Genomic DNA, 26,523 nt, shown 5'->3' on the forward strand with positions numbered 1-26,523 from the left:
AGCACAGGCGTGTCGCCACTGATTCCACGCTTGAGGTATCCCAGCGTAGCGAAACAATCCCAGAAAGAGCCGGCATACTCACGGACTTTGGAAGAATGAATGTGCAACCAAAAGACCAGTGAAATTGCTCGATCAGGTCTCCCAATATCAGTCAAGAGCGCCTTCGATTAATAATTAAAAGCCACAAACTGGCACACCCTGTTGTTGTTGTTCTATAGAGAATGTTCTACCTCAGCTGCAGAATTACACAACAACTGCAATACACGCTCCACAGAGTTGTGGGCGCAGCCCAGACCACTGCACAATCGTACGGGAAAAAGCAGGAATGGGGTGCTGATTTTAGATGATCATATTGAATGGCTCGAATGGCCGACTCCTGCACCTATTTTTCTATGTTTCTAACATCCCTTCCATTGATTCCATATGCACTTCCCCGCTGCCTCGGCAAGGACACCAGCATAATCAAGGACCAGTCTCACCCCTGGTCACTCCCTCTTCTCCCCTCTGGTGAGATGCACAGAAGTGTGAAAACGCACACCTGCAGATTCAGGGACCGTGTCTTCCAAACTGTCACCAGGCAACTGAACCATCCTATCAACAACTAGCGAGCGGTCCTGACTTACCATCCACCCCATTAGAGACCCCCCAGACTATCTTTAATCGTACTTTACAGCTTCTAACCAGAACTGTTTGAAGCAGAGTAACATAGAAAATAGGTGCAAGAGGAGGCCATTCGGCCCTTCGAGTCAGCACTGCCATTCATTGTGATCATGGCTGATCGTCCCCAATCAATAACCCGTGCCTGCCTTCTCCCCATATCCCTTGACTCCACTAGCCCCTAGAGCACTATCTAACTCTCTCTTAAATCCATCCAGTGATTTGGCCTCCACTGCCCTCTGTGGCAGGGAATTCCACAAATTCGCAACTCTCTGGGTGAAAATGTTTTTTTCTCACCTCAGTCTTAAATGGCCTCCCCTTTATTCTAAGACTGTGGCCCCTGGTTCTGTACTCACCCAACATTGGGAACATTTTTCCTGCATCTAGCTTGTCCAGTTCTATTTTAATTTTATATGTTTCTATAAGATCACCCCTCATCCTTCTAAACTCCAGTGAATACAAGCCTAGTCTTTTCAATGTTTCCTCATATGACAGTCCCGCCATCCCAGGGATCAACCTTGTGAACCTGCGCTGCACCAGTGTTTGGTTTAGTTTAGTTTATTATTGTAGTTTAGGTTAGTTTATTGGCACGTGTACCAAGGTGGAGTGAAGACTTTTTGTCGCAAGCCATCCAGTCAGCGGAAAGACTGTACATGAGACCCTCGGGGACCATTGGGTTATGTTTAGTTGGACTTTACTGAACTTTATCTTGCACTATAAGTTAATTCCTTCATCCCATATCTGTACGCTGTGTGAATGGCACAACCTTTACTGCTGCGCCCGCCACTGTACCACTGGTATCTTTTACTCTGAGACTATGACCCCTCAGATACATCTACCCTGCAATAATTCTGCATGTTGTGAAAAGGCAACCCATGTTTCATGTTAGAAACAAGGAACTGTAGATGCTGGTTTACAAACAAAGACACAAAGTGCTGCAGTAACTCAGCGGGATAGGGAGCATCTCTGGAGAACATAGAATGGAGACATTTCGGGCAAGGGCCCTTCTTCTTAATTTTTTTTTTAGGCAATTTACGTACAGGGATCGGTACAGGGAGTCTGAAGAAGGGTCCCAACTCGAATTGTTACCTATCCATGTTTTCCAGACATGCTGCCTGATCTGCTAAGTCCACGATTCCTGGCATTTCTATGTGTCCACATTTCCTGGTGTTCATCAGTAACGTTTGTCTGCATTGTGACATGGGTCCAGCAAGAATATTTATGGACATTGACAGCATGGAAAGAGGCCCTTTGGCCCAACTCACTCATGCCGACCAAGATGCCCCATCTAAACTTGTCCCATTTGCCCATATCCCCAAAAATGTTTCCTTTCCAAATGTCAGCAAAGTCTCTGAAAACCCAATGCAGGTCACGGGGAGAAGAATGTACAAACTCCGCACAGACAGCATCCGTAGCCGGGATCGAACCCGGGTCACTGGCGCTGTGAGGCAGCAACTCGACCTCTGTGTCACGGACAAAGGGTCAGCAACAAAGGATCACTGCGTTTTCTGGAGGATTTCACTCAGGACCGTAACTCTATGAAAGCATCCCGAATACATGTCCACTCTGCACTTTCACCAATTGTTCTCTGTAATCTCACGACAGCTTTGCCCTCTGCTCTGTTCCATTGTTCAGACCGAACAGGAGTCCATTGGAGCATTTCCCCCGTTCCTGCACTCTCCCACGCAACCTGTACGATGCGTGCACCTGTGGGAATGGGAACTCATTGTCCTGGAAAAAAATAAATGTCCGAACCTCCGTCGAGCACATTCCAGGCTTTATCCAGTATCGCTATATTCCTCATCTCCTTCCCATCGCTGAACAACTCGTGCCTTGTGCTCAGGGGACAGGTCATCTCCTCAACCCTCGGAAACAAACTCCGCCCAAATACATTTCTAAATGTGGTCTCTACGGCCAGAGTTGGGATAAGACGAGATGGAGCTGTTATGAGTTTTTACAAGGCCAAATGCAGAAATAGTTATTTAAAGACAACTGTTTATGATTGATTGAACGCATGATGCCCAAGGGATTAGGGGGAAGTCTTGTAGGACCGAGATGAGAAAAAAAAAATTCACACAGAGAGTGGTGAATCTGTGGAATTCACTGCCACAGAAAGTAGTTGAGGCCAGTTCATTGGCTATATTTAAGAGGGAGTTAGATGTGGCCCTTGTGGCTAAAGGGATCAGGGGGTATGGAGAGAAGGCAGGTACAGGATACTGAGTTGGATGATCAGCCATGATCATATTGAATGGCGGTGCAGGCTGGAAGGGCCGAATGGCCTACTCCTGCACCTATTTTCTACGTTTCTATGAAAATAGAAAATGTTGAGGATACTCTGCTGGTTAGTCGGCAACAATGGAGGGAAGAAAAGGTCAGTTATTACTGTTCCAGGGTGTTAATCATTAGCCTGTTATCCCCAGCATTCGCATTTCTATTTCCCGATTTTGAGCAGCACATTCTTGTGTTTGCCTGTCGATATTTATTGGTGTCCGGTGTTGATTGCAAAACAGAAAGCAAAATGCCCTTTGCTTTGTAACTCTATGTTCATGATGTCTTGTTGGGGGCTGCAAGGAATGGCAGAGACACTGGCCTGAAATCATGTCACAATCTAGCTTCATAGACGAGCAGTGGTTTAGTTTAGTTTAGAGATACGGCGTGGAAACGGGGAGCTTCGTCACCGACCAGCGATCCCCGCACACCAGCACGACCCTACACACATGACAAGGGACAACTTTACATTTACACCCAGCCAGTGAAACTACAAACCTGTGGGTCTTTGGAGTGTGGGAGGAAACGGAAAAACTCGGAGAAAACCCACGCAGGTCACGGGGAGGACGTACGAACTCCGAGCAGACCCGTAGTTGGGATCGAACCCGCACCTCTGGAGCTGAAAGTGCTGTAAGGCAGCAACTCTACCTATCCATAGATCCATGATCGTGCAGAAGATGTGACAGAACTCAAGAGAGAAAGGCAGATACATTGAGTGAGATCTCCATCAGATAGAAGAAGTGGTCTCTGTAATAGCACCCTCATCTTGCAGCTTAAGACTGTTCCTGTCATCAGTAAGATCATAGCCAATCCTATCTAAATACATAGAACAACGCAGGAACAGGCCCTTCGGCCCCCAATGTCTGCCAAACATGGTGTAAAGAGTCACGAGTCATGAGTGTTTACAGTCATACGTACAAAAGTACATATGGTCTGAAGAAGGATCTCGACCCGAAACGTCACCCCTTCCTTCTATCCACAGATGCTGCCCGTCCCGCTGAGTTACTCCTGCATTTTGTCTCTATCTTTGACAACATGACAAAGAGGTTCATCTAATCTCCTCTGTCTGCATGTGATCCGTATCCCTCTACTCCCAACATGTACCTTCAATAACCTTTAATATCCTCTTTAAAACTTATGTCACCCTGGGTTTTACATTGTCAGTCATCTGGAAGCATCGATCAATCCTGCGTGTGTTCTATCATATTATGTTCAATCGCATAAAGTGTACTTTTGTACAGCTGCCTTTGGTGTGGCACCTCATCCACGGTTTAGGTTAAGGTTACTGTGAAGAGCTTTTGTTTTCCATGCTATCAAATTGGGTCAAGTAATATACATAAATACAATCAAGTCCAACTGAAGTACAATGGGTAGAGCAAAGGGGAAGGAAGATAGAGGATGTGGAATACAGCATTGTAGCGCAGAAAATTCCATAGGTCAAGTATAATGTGTGCAGTGGGGCAGAGATAAATCACACAGTGCCTTAAGGGCCTGTCCCACGAGCATGCGACTCCCATGCGGCAAGCGCGACCTAACCTGGTCGCCGGAGATGTATGGAGTTGTGCGGAGCTGGTCCCGACATCGCACGGGGCTCCGAAAAACTGACCGTGCTCAAAAATTCCGCGCGGCAACGGCCTGCCGGCCCGCAGCCGCCTCGACGCCGTACGTCACGCGCGGACTTCCCGCGGACTTCACTCGAACTTCATGTCACTCACTCGACCTGCCGCGCGGCCCCCGCTTCTGGTTTGGTCGCGCTTGCCGCATGGCGCATGGCGTGGCATGCTCGTGGGACAGGCCCTTTATGTCGCGCTTGCCGCATGCAGTCGCATGCTCATGGGACAGGCCCTTAAACTTATGGAAGGACCATTCACAAACCCGATAACAGTGGGCGGGGGGGAAAGCTGTCCCGAGGCTGCTGATGCGCACTTTCAAACCTCTGAACCTTTTCCGTCATGGGGAGCAGGGAGAAGTAGGAATGACTGGGGTGGGACAAGTCTTTGATTATGTTGGCTGCCTTCCCGAGGCAGCATGAAGTGTGGATGGAGTCAACGGTGGGGAGTCTGGTCTGTGTGGTGGGCTGGACGACATCTGGTCTTTTACAAGTCTAGATCTATTCATCTACGATGCTGTTACATTCTCAACAACAACCTCTTGATGCTTGGCGTCAGCAGAAAGGCCTTTTTCTAGGCTGCATGACAAGATTCTAATATCTCAGAACCCGTTACAAGCTGCTTTTTTAAGACTCTGCTTAACCAGACGGGTTTTTATGTGTCTTGCAACGATAATAATGCATGTAGCAATTGCTTAAAGACAGATTAAATAGTCTGTATTCCCTATTTTTCTCCATTTCCTGAATAGATTTACTACCTTCCAACTTACTGGAAACATTCCAGAATCTAAGGAATTTTGGATGATCATAATCACTGCATCCACTTTGACTGTAGTTTGTTAAAGGAAACTCCGACATGCAGGCCATCACTTCCAACGGTTTCTTTGGCATTTAGAACTCTTATTTTCTCCAGTCGGTTAATTTTACTGACATTCATTAATTTCAGATCCTTACTGCCATTAACCACTTTGTCCTGCACCCTTTTAAATACATTATTCCATGATGAAATCAGATATATTGCTTGTTTAACAATCATGCTACACATTCAGGGTGGTACAGTGGTAGAGCCAGTGTCTTAAAATGCCAGAGACCCAGGTTAGGTCCTGACTAAAGGTGCTGTCTGTACGGAGTTTGCACGTTCTCACTGTGACCACATGACTTTCCTCCTGTTTCCTCCCACACTCCAAAGACGTACAGGTTTGTTGGTTAATTAGCTTTTGTAAATTGTAATTTGTCCCGAGTGTGTAGCATTCGGGGTGATTGCTGGAATGCGCAGGGCCAAAGAGATGTTTCCACACTGTATGTATAAAAGCTTCTTTCCCACTGTTATCAGACTACATAACATTCGTCTCTTAACTGTGGGTGTAATCCCAATCTTCCATGCTACCACATTGGATCCCTTGCGCTTTTTTTTAATCAGCACTTTCTCTATAAATAACTCTGTCATTTTGTGACACTATATTCTGGTATTTTTCGCCTTTCAGTACCTATTTTACATGTATAACTTGATTATACTCATGTATAATATGGTTTAACTGGAGAGCAGGCAATCAAATATTTTCAATGTATTTCAGTATATGTCACATTAGCAAACCAATACCAATGTAGACACAAAAAGCTGGAGTAACTCAGTGGGACAGACAGCATCTCTGGAGAGAAGGAATGGGTGACGTTACAGCTCAAGGCCCCCTCTTCAGACTGGTCAGGGGAAAATGGAAACGAGGGATGCAGAGAGATACAGATGTAATACCAATACATCCACATCTGCGCAAATGCACATTGGTTTTGTCCTCACAGGTTGGGTAGTTGTGTTGCAATGGCTATGATGCCTATACTCTCTTATCTCTCTGAAGAGTATGCAAGGAATGTCAACTATTTATGGTTCTTGTGAAGAAGAAAACTGGTCAACTCCTCAGAATTCCTGAAGCTTTGGCACATTGCTACAGGACAGCTTCGTGAAGATTTATGTGAAACCTGGCGATTATCAACAGAGTAAAACTGATGAACTCCTGGTTGCTCTTGGTTCATTAAAGCAACATTCGCTGCAAGCTCAGGACACCTTCTCACTCTTCTCTTATGCAGGGGCATTTGAGGAAACTGCAGAAACCTTTGACTCTGTATCTGCCAAACTGTTTCAGAGTCATAGAGTGATACAGTGTGGAAACAGGCCCTTCGGCCCAACTTGCTCACACCGCCATCAGTGTCCCAGCTACACTAGTCCCACTTGCATGCGCTTGGTCCATATCCCTCCAAACCTGTCCTATCCATGTACCTGCCTAACAGTTTCTTAAACGATGAGATAGTCCCAGCCTCAACTACCTCCTCTGGCAGCTTGTTCCATACACCCACCACCCTTTGTGTGAAAAAGTTACCCCTCGGATTCCTATTAAATCTTTTCCCCTTCACCTTGAACCTATGTCCCCTGGTCCTCGATTCCCCTACTCTGGGCAAAAGACTCTGTGCATCTAGCCGATCTATTCCTCTGATGATTTTGTATACCTCTATAAGATCTCTCCTAATCCTCCTGTGCTCCATGGAATAGAGACCCAGCCTACTCAACCTCTCCCTATAGCTCACACCCTCTAGTCCGGGCAACATCCTCGTAAATCTTTTCTGAACCCTTTCAAGCTTGACAATATCTTTCCGATAACATGGTGCCCAGAACTGAACACAATATTCTAAATGCGCTCTCACCAACGTCTTATACAACTGCAACATGACCTCCCAACTCCTAAACTCAATACTTTGACTAATGAAGGCCAAAGTGGCAAAAGCCTTTTTGACCACCTTATCTACCTGTGACTCGACCTACAAGGAACCATGCACCTGTACTCTGAGATCCCTCTGCTCTACATCACTACCCAGAGGCTTAACATTTACTGTGTAGGCCCTGCCCTTGTTCGACATCCCAAAATGCAGCACCTCACACTTTTCTGTATTCAATTTCATCAACCATTCCTCTGCCCGCCTGGCCAATCGATCAAGATCCCGCTGCAATCTTTCACGACCGTCTTCACTATCCGCAAAACTACTAACTTTCGTATCATCAGCAAACTTGCTAATCTTGCCCTGTATGTTCTCATCCAAATCATTGATGTAGATGACAAACAGTAATGGGCCCAGCACCGAACCCTGAGGCACACCACTAGTCACAGGCATCCAGTCTGAGAAGCAACCTTCCACCATCACCCTCGGCTTCCTTCCATGGAGCCAATTTGCTATCCATTCCGCTATCTCTCCTTGGATCCCATGCGATCTAACCTTCCAGAGCAGCCTACCATGTGGAACATTGTCGAATGTGGTCGGTGTGGACTCGGTGGGCTGATGGACCTGCTTCCGATGTTGGGGAAGTCCCCGATGTTGGGGACGTCCAGGACAAGGGGTCACAGCTTAAGGATAAGGGGGAAATCCTTTAAAACCGAGATGAGAAGAACTTTTTTCACACAGAGAGCGGTGGATCTCTGGAACTCTCTGCCACAGAGGGTAGTCGAGGCCAGTTCATTGGCTATGTTTAAGAGGGAGTTAGATGTGGCCCTTGTGGCTAAGGGGATCAGAGGGTATGGAGAGAAGGCAGGTACGGGATACTGAGTTGGATGATCAGCCATGATCATATTGAATGGCGGTGCAGGCTCGAAGGGCCGAATGGCCTACCCCTGCACCTAATTTCTATGTTTCTATGTTTCTATGTTTCCACTCTGTATCTCTAAACTAATCTAAATTGTCACAGACCAAGCGGAGATGCAACAGAGGGTGGGAAGAGTGGAAGGACAGATGTGGAAAATTATGATGAGCACAGTATTTTCATTGGCAGCAATAAGCATCAGAAGTTCTGGCTGATCATAGACCCACTCAATGAATGTTCTAAAGACAGTCACAGTGATTCAGCGGGACAGGCAGCATCTCTGGAGAGAAAGAATGGGTGACGTTTTGTGTCGAGACCCTTCTTCAGACTGTCTGAAGAAGGGTCTCTACCCAAAACATCACCCATGCCTTCTCTCCAGAGATGCTGCCTGTCCCGCTGAGTTACTCCTGCTTTTTGCGTCTATCTTCGGTTTAAACCAGCATCTGCAGTTCCTTCCTCCGCAACGTTCCAAAGGCATTCAGTAAAATCTCTTTCCCAACCACAGGAACACACCCGGTTCCAAAGGTTAGCGAAGGAACAACAAATTAACTGCTATTATTTAATACACAAAGTGCTGGAGTACAGGCCCACTAAAAAAAAAAAAAAAAAAATCCCCTCAAAGTATGCCAACTTTGAGAAAGTTCTTCTCCTCTCTCTGGCGGGAGTTCTGTAAGATCCTCTCTCCCTCTGTGATTCCTGCTGAGCTCCTGCCTTTCAATCACCAATCACTCGCTAGGCATCGTCCCACCCACACCTCTCTTTTCCAATTCCCCCCCCCTCTTACTCAGATCAGTCTGAGGAAAGGTCCAGAGCCGAAATGTCACCTGTTTATTCCCATCACCTAGTGCTGGAGTTACTCACAAGCTCACAAGTTATATGAGTAGAATTAGGCCATTTGGCCCATCGAGTCCACTCCGCCATTCAATCATGGCTGATGTCTGCCTCCTAACCCCATTTCCCTGCCTACTTCCCATAACCCTTGACACCCGTTCTAATCAACAATTTGTCTATCTCTGCCTTAGAAATCTCCACTGACTTGGCCTCCACAGCCCTCTGTGGCAATGAGTTCCACAAATTAACTAAAGGAGTTCCTCCTCACCTCCTTTCTAAAAGAGCGCCCTTTAATTTGGAGGCTTTGACATCTGGCCCCTGACTCTCCCACCAGTGGAAACATTATTTCTACCCTATCCACTCGATCTATGCCTTTCATTATTCTGTAAGTTTCTATGAGGTTCCCCCCCTCAACCGTCTAAACTCCAGCGAGTGGAGAGGCCCGTTGCAATCAAACGCAGCGCCTCAGGCAACATCTCTGGGAGACTTGGTTTTTAGGTGACGTTTCCAGTCGGGACCCTTCTTCAGACTGTGGAAATCTCCTCCACAAATGTTGCCTGACTCGCTGAGTTACTTCAGCCAGCACTTTGTGTTTTACTCAAGCTTCCAGCATCTGCACCCCTTATGGCTGCAGATACAGGAATAATGCACAAGGCCTGTCATTTTTTTAAATTGCTATGTGGTTCAATGCAAGGACGGTAATCAAGAATGCAAGTGAGAAGTTAGACATGCGTAAATACTTTGTAGCAACTGCTGAAAAGTAACTTTTCTAGTTGTACTGCCAACACTTATCAGTGTTGGGGAAAGATTCAATGGCATTTAAGGGAGGAAAAGTGCTGTGCACACGTAGTTCTATCTGTAAGTGTGCAAAAGATACCAGGGAAACATCAGATGTGCCCAAATGAATCTCGCAGGGTGGCGGGCATCCAGAACAAGCTGTACGAGGGAGCAGGAGCAAGGAACTGCAAATGCTGGTTTACCAAAGAAGACACAATGTGCTGGAGTAGATCAGGCAGCATCTCAGGAGAGCACGGATAGATGACATTTCAAGTTGGACCCTTCTTCAGACCGATAGTAATAATGCCCCTGTCCCACTTAGGAAACCTCTGGAGACTTTAGAAACATAGAAACATAGAAAATAGGTGCAGGACTAGGCCATTCGAGCCTGCACCGCCATTCAATATGATCATGGCTGATCATCCAACTCAGTATCCCGTACCTGCCTTCTCTCCATACCCCATGATCCCTTTAGCCACAACTCCCTCTTAAATATAGCCAATGAACTGGCCTCAACTACCTTCTGTGGGAAAGAGTTCCACAGATTCACCACTCTCTGTGTGAAAAATGTTTTTCTCATCTCGGTCCTAAAGGATTTCCCCTCTATCCTTCAAGCTGTGACCCCTTGTCCTGGACTTCCCCAACATCGGGAACAATCTTCCTGCATCTAGCTTGTCCAACCAACCCCTTATGAATTTTGTAAGTTTCTATAAGATCCCCCCCTAAATTCTAGCGAGTACAAGCCGAGTCTATCCAGTCTTTCTTCATATGAAAGTCCTGACATCTCAGACTTTGCGCCCCACCCAAGATTTCCGTGAGGTTCCCGGAGGTTTTTGTCAGTCTCCCTAACTGCTTGCACTACCTGCAACCTCCGGCAACCACCTGCAACCTCTGGGAACCGCACGGAAACCTTGGGTGGGGCGCAAAGTCTCCAGAGGTTACCGTTCAGGTTTCCTAAGTGGGACAGGGCATAAGGGGCAATGTGCCTGATATTCAGTTACACTGGTATTAACATTATAGGTCACCAAGTCGCTGCTTCCTAATTTTCACACCATCTTTAGAGATACAGCATGGAAACAGGCCTTTCGGCCCCCACCAAATCCGGGACGACCAGCAATCACCCCACACACTCGCACTACTCTTCACACTAGGAACAATTTGCAATTTGTGCGTTTTCCGGCCTGTCACCACTGTGGGTGGGTTTTCTTCAGGAGCTCCGGTTCCTCCCACACCCCAAAGACGTACAAGGTTCCACATGAGAGATTAGTATACAAACTTAAAGCACACGGTATTGGGCGTTCAGTATTGATGTGGATAGAGAACTGGCTGGCAGACAGGAAGCAAAGAGTAGGAGTAAACGGGTCCTTTTCACAATGGCAGGCAGTGACTAGTGGGGTACCGCAAGGCTCAGTTCTGGGACCCCAGCTATTTACGATATATATTAATGATTTGGACGAGGGAATTGAATGCAACATCTCCAAGTTTGCGGATGACACGAAGCTGGGGGGCAGTGTTAGCTGTGAGGAGGATGCTAGGAGGCTGCAAGGTGACTTGGATAGGCTGGGTGAGTGGGCAAATGCATGGCAGATGTAGTATAATGTGGATAAATGTGAGGGTATCCACTTTGGTGGCAAAAACAGGAAAGTAGATTATTATCTGAATGGTGGCCGATTAGGAAAGGGGGAGATGCAACGAGACCTGGGTGTCATGGTACACCAGTCATTAAAAGTAGGCATGCAGGTGCAGCAGGCAGTGAAGAAGGCAAATGGTATGTTAGCATTCATAGCAAAAGGATTTGAGTATAGGAGCAGGGAGGTTCTACTGCAGTTGTACAGGATCTTGGTGAGACCACACTTGGAGTATTGCGTACAGTTTTGGTCTCCTAATCTGAGGAAAGACATTCTTGCCATAGAGGGAGTACAGAGAAGGTTCACCAGACTGATTCCTGGGCTGTCAGGACTTTCATATGAAGAAAGACTGGATAGACTCGGTTTGTACTCGCTAGAATTTAGAAGATTGAGGGGGGATCTTATAGAAACTTACAAAATTCTTAAGGGGTTGGACAGGCTAGATGCAGGAAGATTGTTCCCGATGTTGGGGAACTCCAGAACAAGGGGTCACAGTTTAAGGATAAGGGGGAAATCTTTTAAGACCGAAATGAGGAAAACATTTTTCACACAGAGAGTGGTGAATCTCTGGAATTCTCTGTCGCAGAAGGTAGTTGAGGCCAGTTCATTGGCTATGTTTAAGAGGGAGTTAGATGTGGCCCTTGTGGCTAAAGGGATCAGGGGGTATGGAGAGAAGGCAGGTACAGGATACCGAGTTGGATGATCAGCCATGATCATATTGAATGGTGGGGCAGGCTCGAAGGGCCGAATGGCCTACTCCTGCACCTATTTTCTATGTTTCTATGTTTCTAGTGTGCGGGGATCGCTGGTCAATCGACAATAGACAGTAGGTGCAGGAGTAGGCAATTCGGCCCTTTGAGCCAGCATTCACTATGATCATCCACACACAGTACCCCGTTCCTGCCTTTTCCCCATATTCCATAACTCTGTGCCTGGTCGGCACAGACTCGGCGGGCCGAAGGGCCTGTGTCCGCTCTGTATCTCTAAACTAAAGTAAACCTCCTTGAGAAACATACCAGGGTCCATTAAGGCACCAAAGTGTGAATCTGGGATTAAACTGTAAATGCTAAAACATTTCATGATCTTTTACCTCGCTTAATCTGCAGCACTTCTCCATGTATTTATCCAGACTTTCGTTTGATTGTCCCCTTTTCAATGGTTCGTGATCTAACTGAGCCACTAGATCTCGATGTTCCATTCCACCATTTGACACTGGGAGAGAGCCGGCGTCGGCAATGACAATTTCAACGAGCGATACACGCCTGGACCGCTTCGCTCTTTCGTCCGCGGGTGGTGGACTCGGACTGAAGTGACTGCTGGACCTGTGGTCCTCTCTCCAATTCGTAGACGCCGCCGGCTGTTCCCCGACCTCTGCCGCGGCATCTTGGTCTTCCCGGTCTTCTTTGATGCACGCCGCGCCAGAGTTGGCGCCGGGGCTTGCTAGAGGTAAATGTTGAACGGCAGGGGACGTGGAAGTGATGCTCAGCGCCATCCCAGAGTCACAGGATGAAACTCTTCGGTGTATAACGAGGCTTTGCTCGGAGCCCGAGGGAGTCAATGGAGAATTGGCGCCGCTTGGAAATTCGGCACCAGAGTCCTCCGATTCGGATTTGTACAACTTCAGGACGGTGCAGTTTGCCGATCCCTTTCTGCTGGCGAGCCCCGAGAATACGTTGTGGTACCCGGACTTGCCGAGATCAGCGCCGCCGTTCGTTATTGGTGTTGGGTTGTTGTTGCCGGTCCTGGCTGCCGTTGGATGGGGCGAACTGTGCTCACACTCCGAGCCATTTCTCAGGGCTGTCACCTTGGTCAACACCACGTTCTTCTTGGATGATTCCTGTTTCGCCACTTCCGAGACAAAAGCAAAACACCAACATTGTTAGGTCCAGTGACTTGAACAGCGGAACTCACCCGTTGAGTTTTTTTTTTTTGCAGTTAAGCTGGAAGAAGCCAAACGCCTCTGTCAGAGCTACATTCCAGAAAACAGATCCAAAGAGGGTATTCACAAAAAGCTGGTGGAGAAAAATGCTGGAGAAACTCAGCGGGTGAGGCAGCATCTATGGAGCGAAGGAAGAAGAGTCTTGACCCGAAACATTGCCAATTTCCTTCGCTCCATAGATGCTGCCTCACCCGCTGAGTTTCTCCAGCATTTTTGTCTACCTTCGATTTTCCAGCATCTGCAGTTCCTTCTTACACAAAAAGCTGGAGTAACTCCCACAGAAGGACTTGGGCAGGTTAGGAGGTTAGTGGGCAGAGAAGTGGCAGATGAGATTCACTACAGAAAATTGCAGAGTCATGCATTTTGTTAATACGAATAAAGGCGAAGATTATTTTCTAAATGGAGAGGGAATAGAAACATAGAAAATAGGTGCAGGAATAGGCCATTCGGCCCTTCGAGCCTGCACCGCCATTCAATATGATCATGGCTGATCATCCAACTCAGCATCCTGTACCTGCCTTCTCTCCATACCCCCTGATCCCTTTAGCCACAAGGGCCACATCTAACTCCCTCTTAAATATAGCCAATGATCTGGCCTCAACTACCTTCTGCGGGAGAGAATTCCAGAGATTCACCACTCTCTGTGTGAAATAAGTTTTCCTCATCTCGGTCCTAAACGATTTCCCCTTTATCCTTAAACTGTGACCCCTTGTTCTGGACTTCCCCAGAAATCGGAAGTGCAAAGGGACTTGGGAGTGCTGGTGCTGGTGGAGAACACACGAAACGTACATTTGCGAGTTGAATCGGTAGTAAGGAAGGCAAATTCAATGCTAGCATTTATATCAAGAGGACTGCAATACAAAGAAACAGAGATGCAATGCTGAGATTATCAGGCCGCATTTGGAGTACTATGAGCAAATATGGCCCCTCATATCCGAGGAAGGATGTGCTGACTCTGGAGAGGGTCCAGAGGAGGTTTACAAGAATAATTCCAGGAATGAGTGGGTTAGCATATGATGAGCGTTTGGCGGCACTGGGCCTCTATTTGCTGGAGTTTAGAAAGTTTAGGGGGGACCTCGTTGACACTTACAGAATAATGAAAGTCATAGAGAGAGTGGATGTGGAGAGGATGTTTCCACTGGTGGGAGAGTCTAGGACTAGAGGTCATAGCCTCAGAATTAAAGGACATTCTGTTCGGAAGGAGATAAGGAGGAGTTTCTTTAGTCAGAGGGTGGTGAATCTGTGGAATTCTTTGCCACAGAAGGCTGTGGATGCCAAGTCAGTGGATATATTTAAAGCAGAGGTAGATAGATTCTTGATTGAATACGGCTGTCAGAGGTTATGCGGCGAAGGCAGGAGAATGGAGTGAGGAAGGTGAGATGGATCAGCCATGATTGAATGGCGGAGTAGACTTGATGGGCCGAATGGCATCATTCTGCTCCTATCACATGATCTTATGATAGGACAAATGAATGCAAGATATGCAAGAATCAACGATGGTCATATTTGTGGGAGGCCACAAATGACCTTAGGCAGGGCAGTACCTGGCAGGAAAATGCTGTTTTGTCTTCTCCATCTCTTCACCTCTCCCCTCATCCCCTACGTTTTTTTGACTGAAGAAGGACTCTGACCTGAAATGGCACACATCCTTTTCCTTCATAGATGCTGCTTACCCACTGAGCTACTCCAGAATTGTGTGTCTATCTTTGTTATAAACCAGCATCTGCAGTTGTTTGTTTCCACTGTGAAATCCTAATAGATGTGCTTTTGGCTCCTCTGTTTCCTGCCCCCCTTTTAAACTGCACGGGGACTCCATTTTCTGCCTTCACACCAAACTCAGCAGGGCTCCATTTCCTGCACCCCCTTTAAACCGGGTAGGACCCCACTTTGTGCGCCCCCTTTAAACGTCCGCGAACCCCGTTTCCACACTAGTGCCCGGTTTCTGTGCCCCTTTTAAAGTTGATGGGAGACACGAAATGCTGGAGCAACTCAGCGGGACCGGCAGCATCCCTGGAGAGAAGGAATGGGTGATGTTAAGGGTCTCACCCATTCCTTCTCTCCTGAGATGCTGCCTGTCCCGCTGAGTTACTCCAGCATTTTGTGTCTACCTTCGATTTAAACCAACATCTGCATTTCTTTCCTTTTAAATTTGCTTGGTTCACTACAAATGTTATTACGCCACTGGATGACTTCTGCAAATTGAGTTAAAGGTATGTTGGGAGTATGAAATGGAATAATATCAATTGTCTGAAAAAAAACTGGGACTTTATTGTAAGGCAATATTATTTTCACTTTTACAATGCCCACTTTGTTTTTCTTTCAGGTTGGTATGGTATGTGTCTGGAAACGAGAGGATATGCCTGCAGGCTTGGCAACTCTGCTGTTCCATGCTTCCAGGAGTTTTATTTGTGTAGAAAGGAATGGCAGATGTGGGTTTATACTGAAGATAGACAAAAAAGGCGCTGGAGTAACTCAGCGGGCCAGGCAGCATCTCTGGAGAAAAAGGATGGGTGAAGGTTTTGGGTGGGGACCCTTCTTCAGACTGACTCGCTGCCTGACCCGCTGAGTTGCTCCAACACTTTGCGTCTATCACCAGGAGTTTTGTTTTCCTGTTTTTTACTCATAAAACTTCCGGTTTTGGCATTTTCCTTTGCTCTGTGTTTTGCAATGATCTCCGGGAGCCTTGACTAAGGAACGGGAGCAAAGAGAACAGCCAACGGTTCCATTCCTGACCTCTCTTCCACACTGGCACAGATGGGAGGTCTCAACAACCTCATGCATGGTAAGACGAAATGTGTGTGAAGGACATGGAGATGCTGGTTAAGGTTTAAACTGAAGACAGACAAAAAATGCTGGAGTAACTCAGCGGGGCAGGCAGCGTCTCTGGGGGGGAAGGAATGGGTGACGTTTCGGGTTGAGACCCTCATTTGCATATTTTTCATTAACTTGTTCTATATTGTGGTAAAGAAAGCTTTTGGTGTGCTGGCCTTTATAAATCAGAGCATAGAGTATAGAAGTTGGGATGTAATGTTAAAATTGTACAAGGCATTGGTGAGGCCAATTCTGGAGTATGGGGTACAATTTTGGTCGCCTAATTATAGGAAGGATGTCAACAAAATAGAGAGAGTACAGAGGAGATTTACTAGAATGTTGCCTGGGTTTCAGCAACTAAGTTACAGAGAAAGGTTGAACAAGTTAGGACTTTATTCTTTGGAGCGCAGAAGGTTAAGGGGGGACTTGATAGAGGTTTTTTAAAATGATGAGAGGGATAGACAGAGTTGATGTGGAAAAGCTTTTCCCACTGAGAGTAGGGAAGATTCAAACAAGGGGACATGACTTGAGAATTAAGGAACTGAAGTTTAGGGATAAACATGAGGGGGAACTTCTTTACTCAGAGAGTGGTGGCTGTGTGGAATGAGCTTCCAGTGAAGGTGGTGGAGGCAGGTTCGTTTTTATCATTTAAAAATAAATTGGATAGTTATATGGACGGGAAGGGAATGGAAGGTTATGGTCTGGGTGCAGGTATATGGGACTAGGGGAGAATATGTGTTCGGCACGGACTAGAAGGGTCGAGATGGCCTGTTTCCGTGCTGTAATTGTTATATGGTTATATGGTTATATGGTTATATCTCTCTGCATCACTGTCTATGTCTCTAGTTTCCCTCTCCCCTGACTAGTCTGAAGAAGGGTCTCCACTCAAAACGTTACCTATTCCTTCTCTCCAGAGATGCGACCTGTCCCGCTGAGTTACTCCAGCATTTTGTGTCTGTCTCATGAAGAGTAAATTGTCTGGTTTAACCCATCTTGAAAAGCCTGGTGAGAACATCCAGAAATATCCAACGGCATGTACAATGAAGTCTCCAATTCTAGGTAACTAATCTACAAATACCCTCCCACACGTTAACCCCCTATCTTCCCTGGGTCATCCATTTCTCCCTTTCTCCTTCCCCATTCTCTTTCGTCTACTTTGCTTCCTCTGGCTTCACATTTTGTGCCTCTCGTATGCTCATCTCATGCTCTTTGCCATTTCAACTCTGGCCTTTGTGCAACAACCTGCTAATCTGCTAGGGTACACAAAAATGCTGGAGAAACTCAGCGGGTGCAGCAACATCTATGGAGCGAAGGAAATAGGTAACGTTTCGGGCCGCAACCCTTCTTCAGACTGCTAAACTGCTTTGTGCAACAACCTGCCAAACCCCTCCCCCTCACCTGTATCCAGCTATCACATCCCAGACTACCCCCCACCTCTCCTCTGGCTGTCCCCACCCCCACTGATTGCAGGGCAGAGGGAGGCGGGAAGGTTAGCTGGAAAAGAGATGGGGCAGGACAGAGAACTCCCCCTGCAATCAGTCTGAAGAACGGTTCCAACCCTAGAGTTATCCACAAATAACTGTTTGCTCTCACAAGCTTCACTTTGATTATGAAGTCCTCCAGGCACTCGAGTTGATGGACTGTCTCTCCCTATTTAGTCCTAAGTGCTTACAATTTTCCAGAGCCCTGTTATCAAGCCGCAGAGCCGCAACTCTGCAATGTTTGTGGTGCATCCCTGGGGATTTCTATTTTTGCTACAGTCTCCCCAATGTTCTAAACGTTATTCCCTTTGTCCCTTTATTCCCTTTATCATGTACCAGTGGACGGCTCGATTGTGTCATAGAAACATAGAAAATAGAAAATAGGTGCAGGAGGCCATTCGGCCCTTCGAGCCAGCACCGCCATTCATTGTGATCATGGCTGATCGTCCCCTATCAATAACCCGTGCCTGTCTTCTCCCCATATCCCTTGACTCCACTAGCCCCAAGAGCTCTATCTAACTCTCTTAAATCCATCCAGCGATTTTTCCTCCACAGCCCTCTGTGGCAGGGAATTCCATCAATTCACAACTCTCTGGGTGAAAAAGTTTTTTCTCACCTCAGTCTTAAATGACCTCCCCTTTATTCTAAGACTGTGGCGCCTGGTTCTGGACTCGCCCAATATTGGGGACATTTTTCCTGCATCTAGCTTGTCCAGCCTTTTAATAATTTTTATATGTTTCTATAAGAAAGCCCCTCATCCTTCTAAACTCCAGTGAGTACAAGCCTAGTCTTTTCAATCTTTCCTCATATAATAATAATAATCTTATTTATATAGCACATTTTTAGTCAACTTGCATTGACCCCAAAGTGCTTCACATAATTACATTACATTTACACACAGGCAAAGGGGGGTGAAGTGTCTTGCCCCAAGGACACAACGACAGTATGCACTCCAAGCGGGATTCGAACCGGCTACCTTCCGGTCACCAGCCGAACACTTAGCCCATTGTGCCATCTGTCGTCCCGCCATCCCAGGGATCAATCTCGTGAACCTACGCTGCACTGCCTCAATCACAAGGATGTCCTTCCTCAAATTAGGAGACCAAAACTGTACACAATACTCTAGATGTGGTCTTACCAGAGCTCTATACAACTGCAGAAGAACCTGTTTACTCCTATACTGAAATCCTCTTGTGATGAAGGCCAACATTCCATTAGCTTTCTTCACTGCCTGATGGATTGTCCCTCCCTATTTAGTCCTAAGTGCTTACAATTTTCCAGAGCCCTGTTATCAAGCCGCAGAGCCCCAACTCTGCATTGTCCGTGGTGCATCCCTGGGGATTTCTATGTTTGCTTCAGTCAAACCTATCTCCCCAATGTTCTAAACGTTATTCCCTTTGTCCCTTTATTCCCTTCATCATGTACCAGCACGCGGTGGACGGCTCGATTGTGCCACGTGCAGTCTTTCTGCTGACTGGACAATACAATACAACAGCTGTTCACTGTATCTCGGTCCATGTGACAATAAGCTAAACCAAACTAATGCTCCTTCCAAAATAACACCTGTTCCTCTGATATGGGGCATCCTCATCGATTGTGACCACACATGATCTGTGCTGTGGTCCGTGCTGAGTAACCACTAACTTTTGTTATCTTAAGTGCCGAGTTCACCTCTCACAGGGCAATATGGCCTGAGGCTCCTGATGCCCATCCAAATCCTTCTTTTTAACATTGAAAATAGGTGCAGGAGTAGGTTATTCGGCCCTATGTGCCAGCACCGCCATTCTATATGATCATGGCTGATCATCCAAAATCAGTAACCCGTTCCTGCTCTCTCCCATATCCATTGATTCCGTTAGCCCTAAGAGCTATATCTAACTCTCTCTCGAGTTGGCCTCCACTGCCTTCTGTGGATGACAATTCCACAGATTCACAACTCTCTGGGTGAAAAAGTTTTTCCTCATCTCAGTCCTAAATGGCCGACCCTGGTTCTGGACTCCCGCAAAATCAGGAACATTTTTCATGCAAGAAAGCCTGTCCATCCGTTAAGAATTTTACATGTTACTATAAGATTCCCTCTCATCCTAAATTCCAGTGAATATATGCCCATTCTTTCATCATATTCGTCCCGCCATTCCGGGAAAGAACCTGGTGAACCTATGCAGCACTCACTCAATGGCAATAATGTCCTTCCTCAAATCAGGTGACCAAAATTGCACGCTATACTCCATGTGCGGTCTCACCAGGGCCCTGTATAACTGCAGTGGGACCTCCTTGCTCCTGTACTCAAATCCTCTCACTATGACGCCCAACATGCCATTTGCTTTCTTCATTGCCTGCTGTACCTGCATGCTTCTTTCTTCAATGGAGTCTCAGAATGCTCTATTATCTGTACTGTTGAAACAATGGGCTATCAGTGCAGGCTCACTGCATGTACAGGTCGGGAGGTTTTAACGAACCGTACAATCTGGATCAAAAAGAAAGCACTCAGGCAACATCTGCAGTTTGTGCATTACTAAAGATTTCAGCATCTGCAGATCCTGGTGTCTTGCACTCAAGCACAAAGGGCGGCGTGCTTGCGCAGCAGTAAGGTTGTTGCTTTACAGCGACAGAGACCCGGGTTCAATCCTGACTGCAGGTGCTGTCTGTAGAGAGTGTGTACCTTCTCCCTCTGATCAGCCTTAAGGGGGTTCTCTGGGTGATCTACACACCAAAGATGTGCAGGTTTGTAGGTTAACTGGTACAATTGTACATTGTCTCTGGAGTGTAGGGGGTGATCGCTAGTGTATACGGGGTGATCACTGGTTGGAATGGACTCGGTGGGCTGAAGGGCCTGTCTCCGTGCTGTATCTCTGAACTAAACCAAGCACTTTGTGGAGCCCACGGCCTGTCTGGTCCCAGGATATCCAGCGGCATTGTTAATTATGAAATGATGAAAATAATGGGACCAGCATTCTCCTGAGAGGAATGAATCGGGTAGATGCACAGAATCTGTTGCCCAGAGTAGAGGAATCCAGGTCCGGAGGACATAGCTTCAAGATGAAGGGGAAATTATTTAATAGGAATCTGAGGGGTAACTTTTTCATTCAAATGGTGGTGGGTGTATGGACCAAGCTGCCAGAGCAGGTAGCTGAGGCTGGGACTATCCCAACATTTAAGGAACAGTTAGACAGGTACATGGATAGGACAAGTTCGGAGGGATATGGACCAAACGCAAGCAGGTGGGATGAGTGTAGCTGGGACATGTTGGCCGGTGTGGGCAAGTTGGGCCGAAGGGCCTGTTTCCCCACACTGTATCATTCTATGACCCCAATTTTTAATGGTCCTCACAAAAGTAAAACTAAAGACTGATTAGTTGATATCAATGTACTGTATGTAGTTAGTGAGTTTCCTTTATGGCTTCTGTTTTAACATTATTGTTACTTAAATTAATCCTTTCTACATCTGGATTTCACTTAAAAGTGCAGATGAGGTGCCCATGGAGGCTTCTGACAGATGAGGTAATTCACACTCAAAAGGGCTTTTGGTGGTCATCTGTGTTACCACCATCATTGGTCGTGACACTTTGTTACTCTTGTTGCAAATTCCTGAGGCAGCTTGCAATTTTTCTTCAGCGAAGAGATAGAAACGTTGAAGGGGGAATTTCAGTGATCTGGTCTGTGTGCCAAAAATAAACAGTGTAGCGGAGATTAGCGCTGCCAGGCACTTACACTGTGTGATTCTCCGTGAAATGTCCTCCTGCCCTTTATCCTATTGCAGGTCACGTCATTCATGACACTCAGAGGAAGCATGTGCTGCACGATCTTCCTACGGCCGACCCATTAACGAGGCACATGCAGGAGTGGAATGCAGATAAACCAGCTGATGAAGAGATTATAGAATCACTGCGGCACGGTGGAGCAGCGGCAGAGTTGTTGCCTCACAGTGCCAGAGACCTGGCTTCGATCCAGACGGCTCCGGGTGCTGCCGTGCGGAGTTTGTACACTCTCCCCATGACCGCACGGGTTTCCCCAGTGTACGTCAGTTTCCTCCCACCCTCCAAAGTCAAGCAGGTTTGGTGGTTAGTTGGCTTCAGTAAGAAGATTGTAAATTTTCTCTTGTGTGTTGGGTACTGGTAGTGTATGGGTGATCACTGGCTGGCATGAACTCGGTGGGCCGAAGGGCCCATTTCCACGCTGTATCCCTGAGATGCAGCACGGAAACAGGCCCTGCAGCCCAACTTGTCCATGCCGACCAAGATGTTCCATCAACGCTAGTACCACCTGCCCATATCCTTCTAAACCTTTCAAAATCCAAATTAGACCAAGAAGTACAAGGGGATCAGGCAGGAACAGGGCGCTGCAGCCAAAAATCAGACTGAATAATTAGGTTGAGGGCCGAGATGGCCAACATTCTTGGTCAAGTCTTGGCATTCGAGATGCGGAATCTATGGTCAAGTATTTGTGAGTCAGGCAGGCTTCCAGTAGCGAGAGACCAGCAATTGCATGGATATTATTGTCTTCTCAGATGTGCAGGCTTAAGGGCCTGTCCCACTTGGGAGTCATTTGCGCGACATCCTAAAAATTGGTTGGCGCGTGTGACATGCACGTGTGGGCATATGCAGTGACCAGTGGTAATGCGCGGTGCTTCCCAATCCCCCCAGGATTTTGGAATGTTCAAAATCCTCGCGCACCACCTGAGTGACGTATCCCTTGCGCACACTGACGTACTGATGGCGCATGGTGCCGCATGGTTATGCACGGTGCGCACGAACATTGCCTATGCTAATTCATTATGTGTCACCGTGCGTCAACGTCCATAACCATGCATCGCTGCGCGCTGCCTATACTGTCACTCTACTCAACAATCTGAATCTGAATCTTACGCGTCATTTGAGCACCACACCACGTGATCACCCCGGTATATATAGCGCGCCGAGTTTTGAAAAATTTTCACTGGGAAAATCCTTGCCACGGAGACTGTCGTACTGCTAGATGATTTTCGCACGCCTGTCCCGTGTCAGTCACTGCCGGCCTGTCGCGTAAATGACGTGCAAATGACGCCCAAGTGGGACAGGCCCTTAAGGCCCTTCTCTGTAAAGTGAACAGAGAAAAGTAGGAGCAATCCTGCTCCCCCATAGAAACATAGAAAATAGGTGCAGGAGTAGGCCATTCGGCCCTTCGAGCCTGCACCGCCATTCAATATGATCATGGCTGATCATCCAACTCAGTATCCTGTTCCTGCCTTCTCTCCATACACCCTGATCCCTTTAGCCACAAGGGCCACATCTAACTCCCTCTTAAATATAGCCAATGAACTGGCCTCAACTACCTTCTGTGGCAGAGAATTCCAGAGATTCGCCACTCTCTGTGTGAAAAAAGTTTTCCTCATCTCGGTCCTAAAAGATTTCCCCCTTATCCTTGAACTGTGACCCCATCTCAAAGTAATTTCTCCACACCACGCCTCATGTTTTAGAGAAACAGACCCTTCGGCCCACAGAGTATGGGACCTTAGGACTATCCAACACACACTAGGTACATTTACACGTTTTTGGAGTGTGGGAATCTCTAAGCAAACCTACGCAGGTCACGGGGAGAACGTACAAACTCCGTACAGACAACACCCGTAGTCGGGATCAAACCCGAGTCTCCAACGCTGCAAGCGCTGTAAGGCAGCAACTCTACCGCTGCACCACCGTGCCGCCCAAATGGGTGAGAGTTTTGTGTTCCTAGGTATAAATATAGCCAATCTGTCCTGGTTCAGCCTCACTGAGGCCACAGCCAAAAATATCACATCAACGCCTTTATTTCCTCCGGGGACTGGTGCATCATAGAAGGCATACTATCTAGGCCACAATACTGAGAAACTACTGTATAATTATGCATTCTGGTATGAATTACTGATCATGATACAAGTCTGAATCCCACCCTGGCAGCAAGGGAATATAAATTCACGAAATGAAAAATATCTGGACTTTGTTATAAGAGAGAAAAAAAAACAAGTGTCAAAAGTAACAGGAAGCATGACACGACTGGATTGTTGCACACACTTTTCATCAATATCCTCCGCAGAAGTAAATCAGTTTCATTTCCCGGAGTGGACTCTGCGGGACTCCAGACACACAAAATGAGGTCTTCCCTGCAACTCAGTGGAGTGGCAATTAGAGAAGGGAAATAAATGCCGGCATCAGCAGCTGAAGTCCACATCCTGCTGTTGTACCCCGCACCTCCCTGTTCAGGATCTCATTTCTGAGCAGCTTAATCAACTTGCCCTGTTTTTAATCATGCTTCTTGGTCGCTGCACCTCGACTCCTTTTAGTTCCGCCGTTTAAAGGACTTGTACTCAGCTTATTGATCGCTGGCCTCGGGGCGAGGTTCGCGAGGGTGTGGTGGTGGGGTGGGGTAGGGGGTGCAGAGGTTGGAACCAGTAGCACTTTCACCACGAGTTTTCTCTGACCCCAAACCCTTGGCTGTCTGCGACTTTGGTCATAAATCCAAACCTGATGGTTTTGAAAGGTTCAGTCAGGCCTCTCGGAATAGCACCGTGCTCAGTCAGCACCATGGCAGGGCTGCCCAACTGATTTATAGGCAGGATTAAGTCAGAGGGCACTCAACGGGTCAACTCTGATCTAATCCTGACTCTGTGACCTGCACGGTTCCACTGGACAGGGGGATGGGATTGAAAAGACATCATTTGGAAGATTGAGAGGGGATCTGATAGAAACGTACAACATTCTTAAGGGGTTGGACAGGCTAGATGCAGGAAGATTGTTCCCGATGTTGGGGAAGTCCAGAACAAGGGGGGTCACAGTTTAAGGATAAGGGGGAAGTCTTTTAGGACCGAGATGAGAAAAACAGTTTTTTCACACAGAGAGTGGTGAATCTCTGGAATTCTCTGCCACAGAAGGTAGTTGAGGCCAGTTCATTGGCTATATTTAAGAGGGAGTTAGATGTGGCCCTTGTGGCTAAAGGGGTTAGGGGTTATGGAGAGAAAGCAGGTACAGGATGTTTAAGAACGAACTGCAGATGCTGGAAAATCGAAGGTACACAAAAATGCTGGAGAAACTCAGCGGGTGCAGCAGCATCTATGGAGCGAAGGAAATAGGCAACGTTTCGGGCCGAAACCCTTCTTGGCAGGTACAGGATACCGAGTTGGATGATCAGCCATGATCATATTGAATGGCGGTGCAGGCTCGAAGGGCCGAATGGTCTACTGCACCTATTTTCTATGTTTCTATAACAGCTAGATATGTCGGAAGGAACTGCAGATGCTGTTTTAAACCGAAGATAGACACAAAAAGCTGGAGTAAAACTCAGTGGGACAGGCAGCATCTCGGGAGAGAAGGAATGGGCGATGTTTCGGGTCGAGACCCTTTCTTCAGACTTTCAGTCCGAAGAAGGGTCTCGACCCGAGAGGCCGCCCATTCCTTCTCTCCAGAGATGCTGCCTGTCCCACTGAGTTTTATTCCAGCTTTTTGTATCTATCTTCGGTTTAAAACAGCATCTGCAGTTCCTTACTCCAGCTGTTTTGTGTCCATCTGACAGCTAGATGCGGCAGGTTTAGAATGTGTTTCGGTGCAACGCACTAAAAACTGGATGCGTTGAGAACAGTTACACCAGCCAGCATACGACGATTCTAATCCTTACCTTTTTTCCAGGAGCTTCCTATTCCGAAGATGCTGTTTCTGCCAAACATCATCGCTCCGTTGTGTTGGAAATGGGGGCTCCTGCTGCTGTTCGGCTTCAGTATCCAGCTCTCTCCGTGCACACGGCCATGTACGCTGGCAACATGCTTGACTGAGTATTTTTTTCTTAAACAAGCGGAGATGTATTCGAGTCACGCTCTGCCTGGATGAATCTTGCAGCGAAGGAAGGAAGCTGGGTGTGAGCAAAGCTGGGTCACTGGCTGTACTTCCCACTGCTCAAGGCAGACATCCAGCAATCACTTACTGGAGGGAAGAGCTCCTTTCCTGATAAAGTTAAAGAGGCGGGGGGGGGGGGGGGGGGGGGGGGGGGGGGGGAGGAGGAGGAGAGTACAGGCAGCTCAGCTAATCAGCACCTACTCACGCCAGCCACAGGAAAGGAGAGGCTCCAGCAATCACTCACAACCTTGCCTACGGTGGGGTGCTATGAAACAAGGTTGAAAGACAGAAGATGTGATCATTTGGCCAAACCCCAAAATAAATAGAAACACCCCATTTTTCAACTCGGCGTATCTCTTTGGACAGGAACGTTGCCCTTTCTGGCCTGCGAGGCACATCTGTATCCCGTTTGGGTGTTTTTTTTAGCTCTTGTCCAAAGGCAGGTGGGGTGAGGAAGGTCCCGTTCAAGCCCCCTGTGTTCCTTTCCTCCTCCAGTTTCTTGGCAGGCGTTAAAAGTCCTCTGTTGCACCTTTTGATATTACAGATAATGAGCACATATTTCAACCACCACGCAGCCAGCCCTTAGTGAGCGAACAGCGAGCGCTGAGAGAGCTGGAAAGGAATGCACTTCTATCAGGCTGCAGAGAGGGGCTGCCCACTGGTATGCGATGTTTGTTGCATACTTCACAAAATGTTTTTATGACATGTCTTGTGCAAGAGCTTGCAGTGAAGTCAAGCCTTTTCAAGCAGCTATACTGGAAAAGTCAGTTTTGTTTAGTCACTGATCTATCTGACGGCTTCCAGCACTCCCGAGTCTGACTAAATATAAGAAAGAGAAGCAGGTTGTAGGCCATGTGTCAAAGATACACACAGAAATGCTGGAGCAATTCAGCGGGTCAAACACCATCTGAGAAAAAAAAAGGATAGTTGACGTTTCGGGTCGAGACCCATTTGGCCCCTGACGCCTGCTTCACCATTCAGTCAAATCACTGTTATTTTTTTACTTTCCTGCACTAAATCCATAACCGTTGATTCCCTTCGTTTCTAAAAGTTTCTGCAT

General features: G+C 47.2%; 1 protein-coding gene across 2 annotated transcripts in view; it reads right to left on the reverse strand.

Moving 5' to 3' along the window:
• The window catches only part of si:ch211-250c4.3 (uncharacterized protein LOC100535981 homolog), a 58,164-nt gene extending 32,572 nt beyond the window's left edge, over window positions 1–25,592 (reverse strand). The window contains exons 1-2 of one of the 2 annotated variants that reach the window (XM_055647326.1): window positions 25,249–25,591; window positions 12,483–13,240 (exon numbers count right to left, since the gene is read on the reverse strand). In XM_055647326.1, the coding sequence (XP_055503301.1) occupies window positions 12,483–13,240; window positions 25,249–25,300 (810 nt within the window). In that variant the 5' untranslated portion in view covers window positions 25,301–25,591. Of the gene's footprint in view, window positions 1–12,482; window positions 13,241–25,248 lie in introns of both variants that reach the window. The other variant, XM_055647327.1, reaches the window with a different exon arrangement.
• Between the last annotated feature and the right edge of the window lie 931 nt (window positions 25,593–26,523).

This window comes from Leucoraja erinacea, chromosome 15 (assembly GCF_028641065.1).
Source record: "Leucoraja erinacea ecotype New England chromosome 15, Leri_hhj_1, whole genome shotgun sequence".
NCBI classification, from domain to species: Eukaryota; Metazoa; Chordata; class Chondrichthyes; order Rajiformes; family Rajidae; genus Leucoraja; species Leucoraja erinaceus.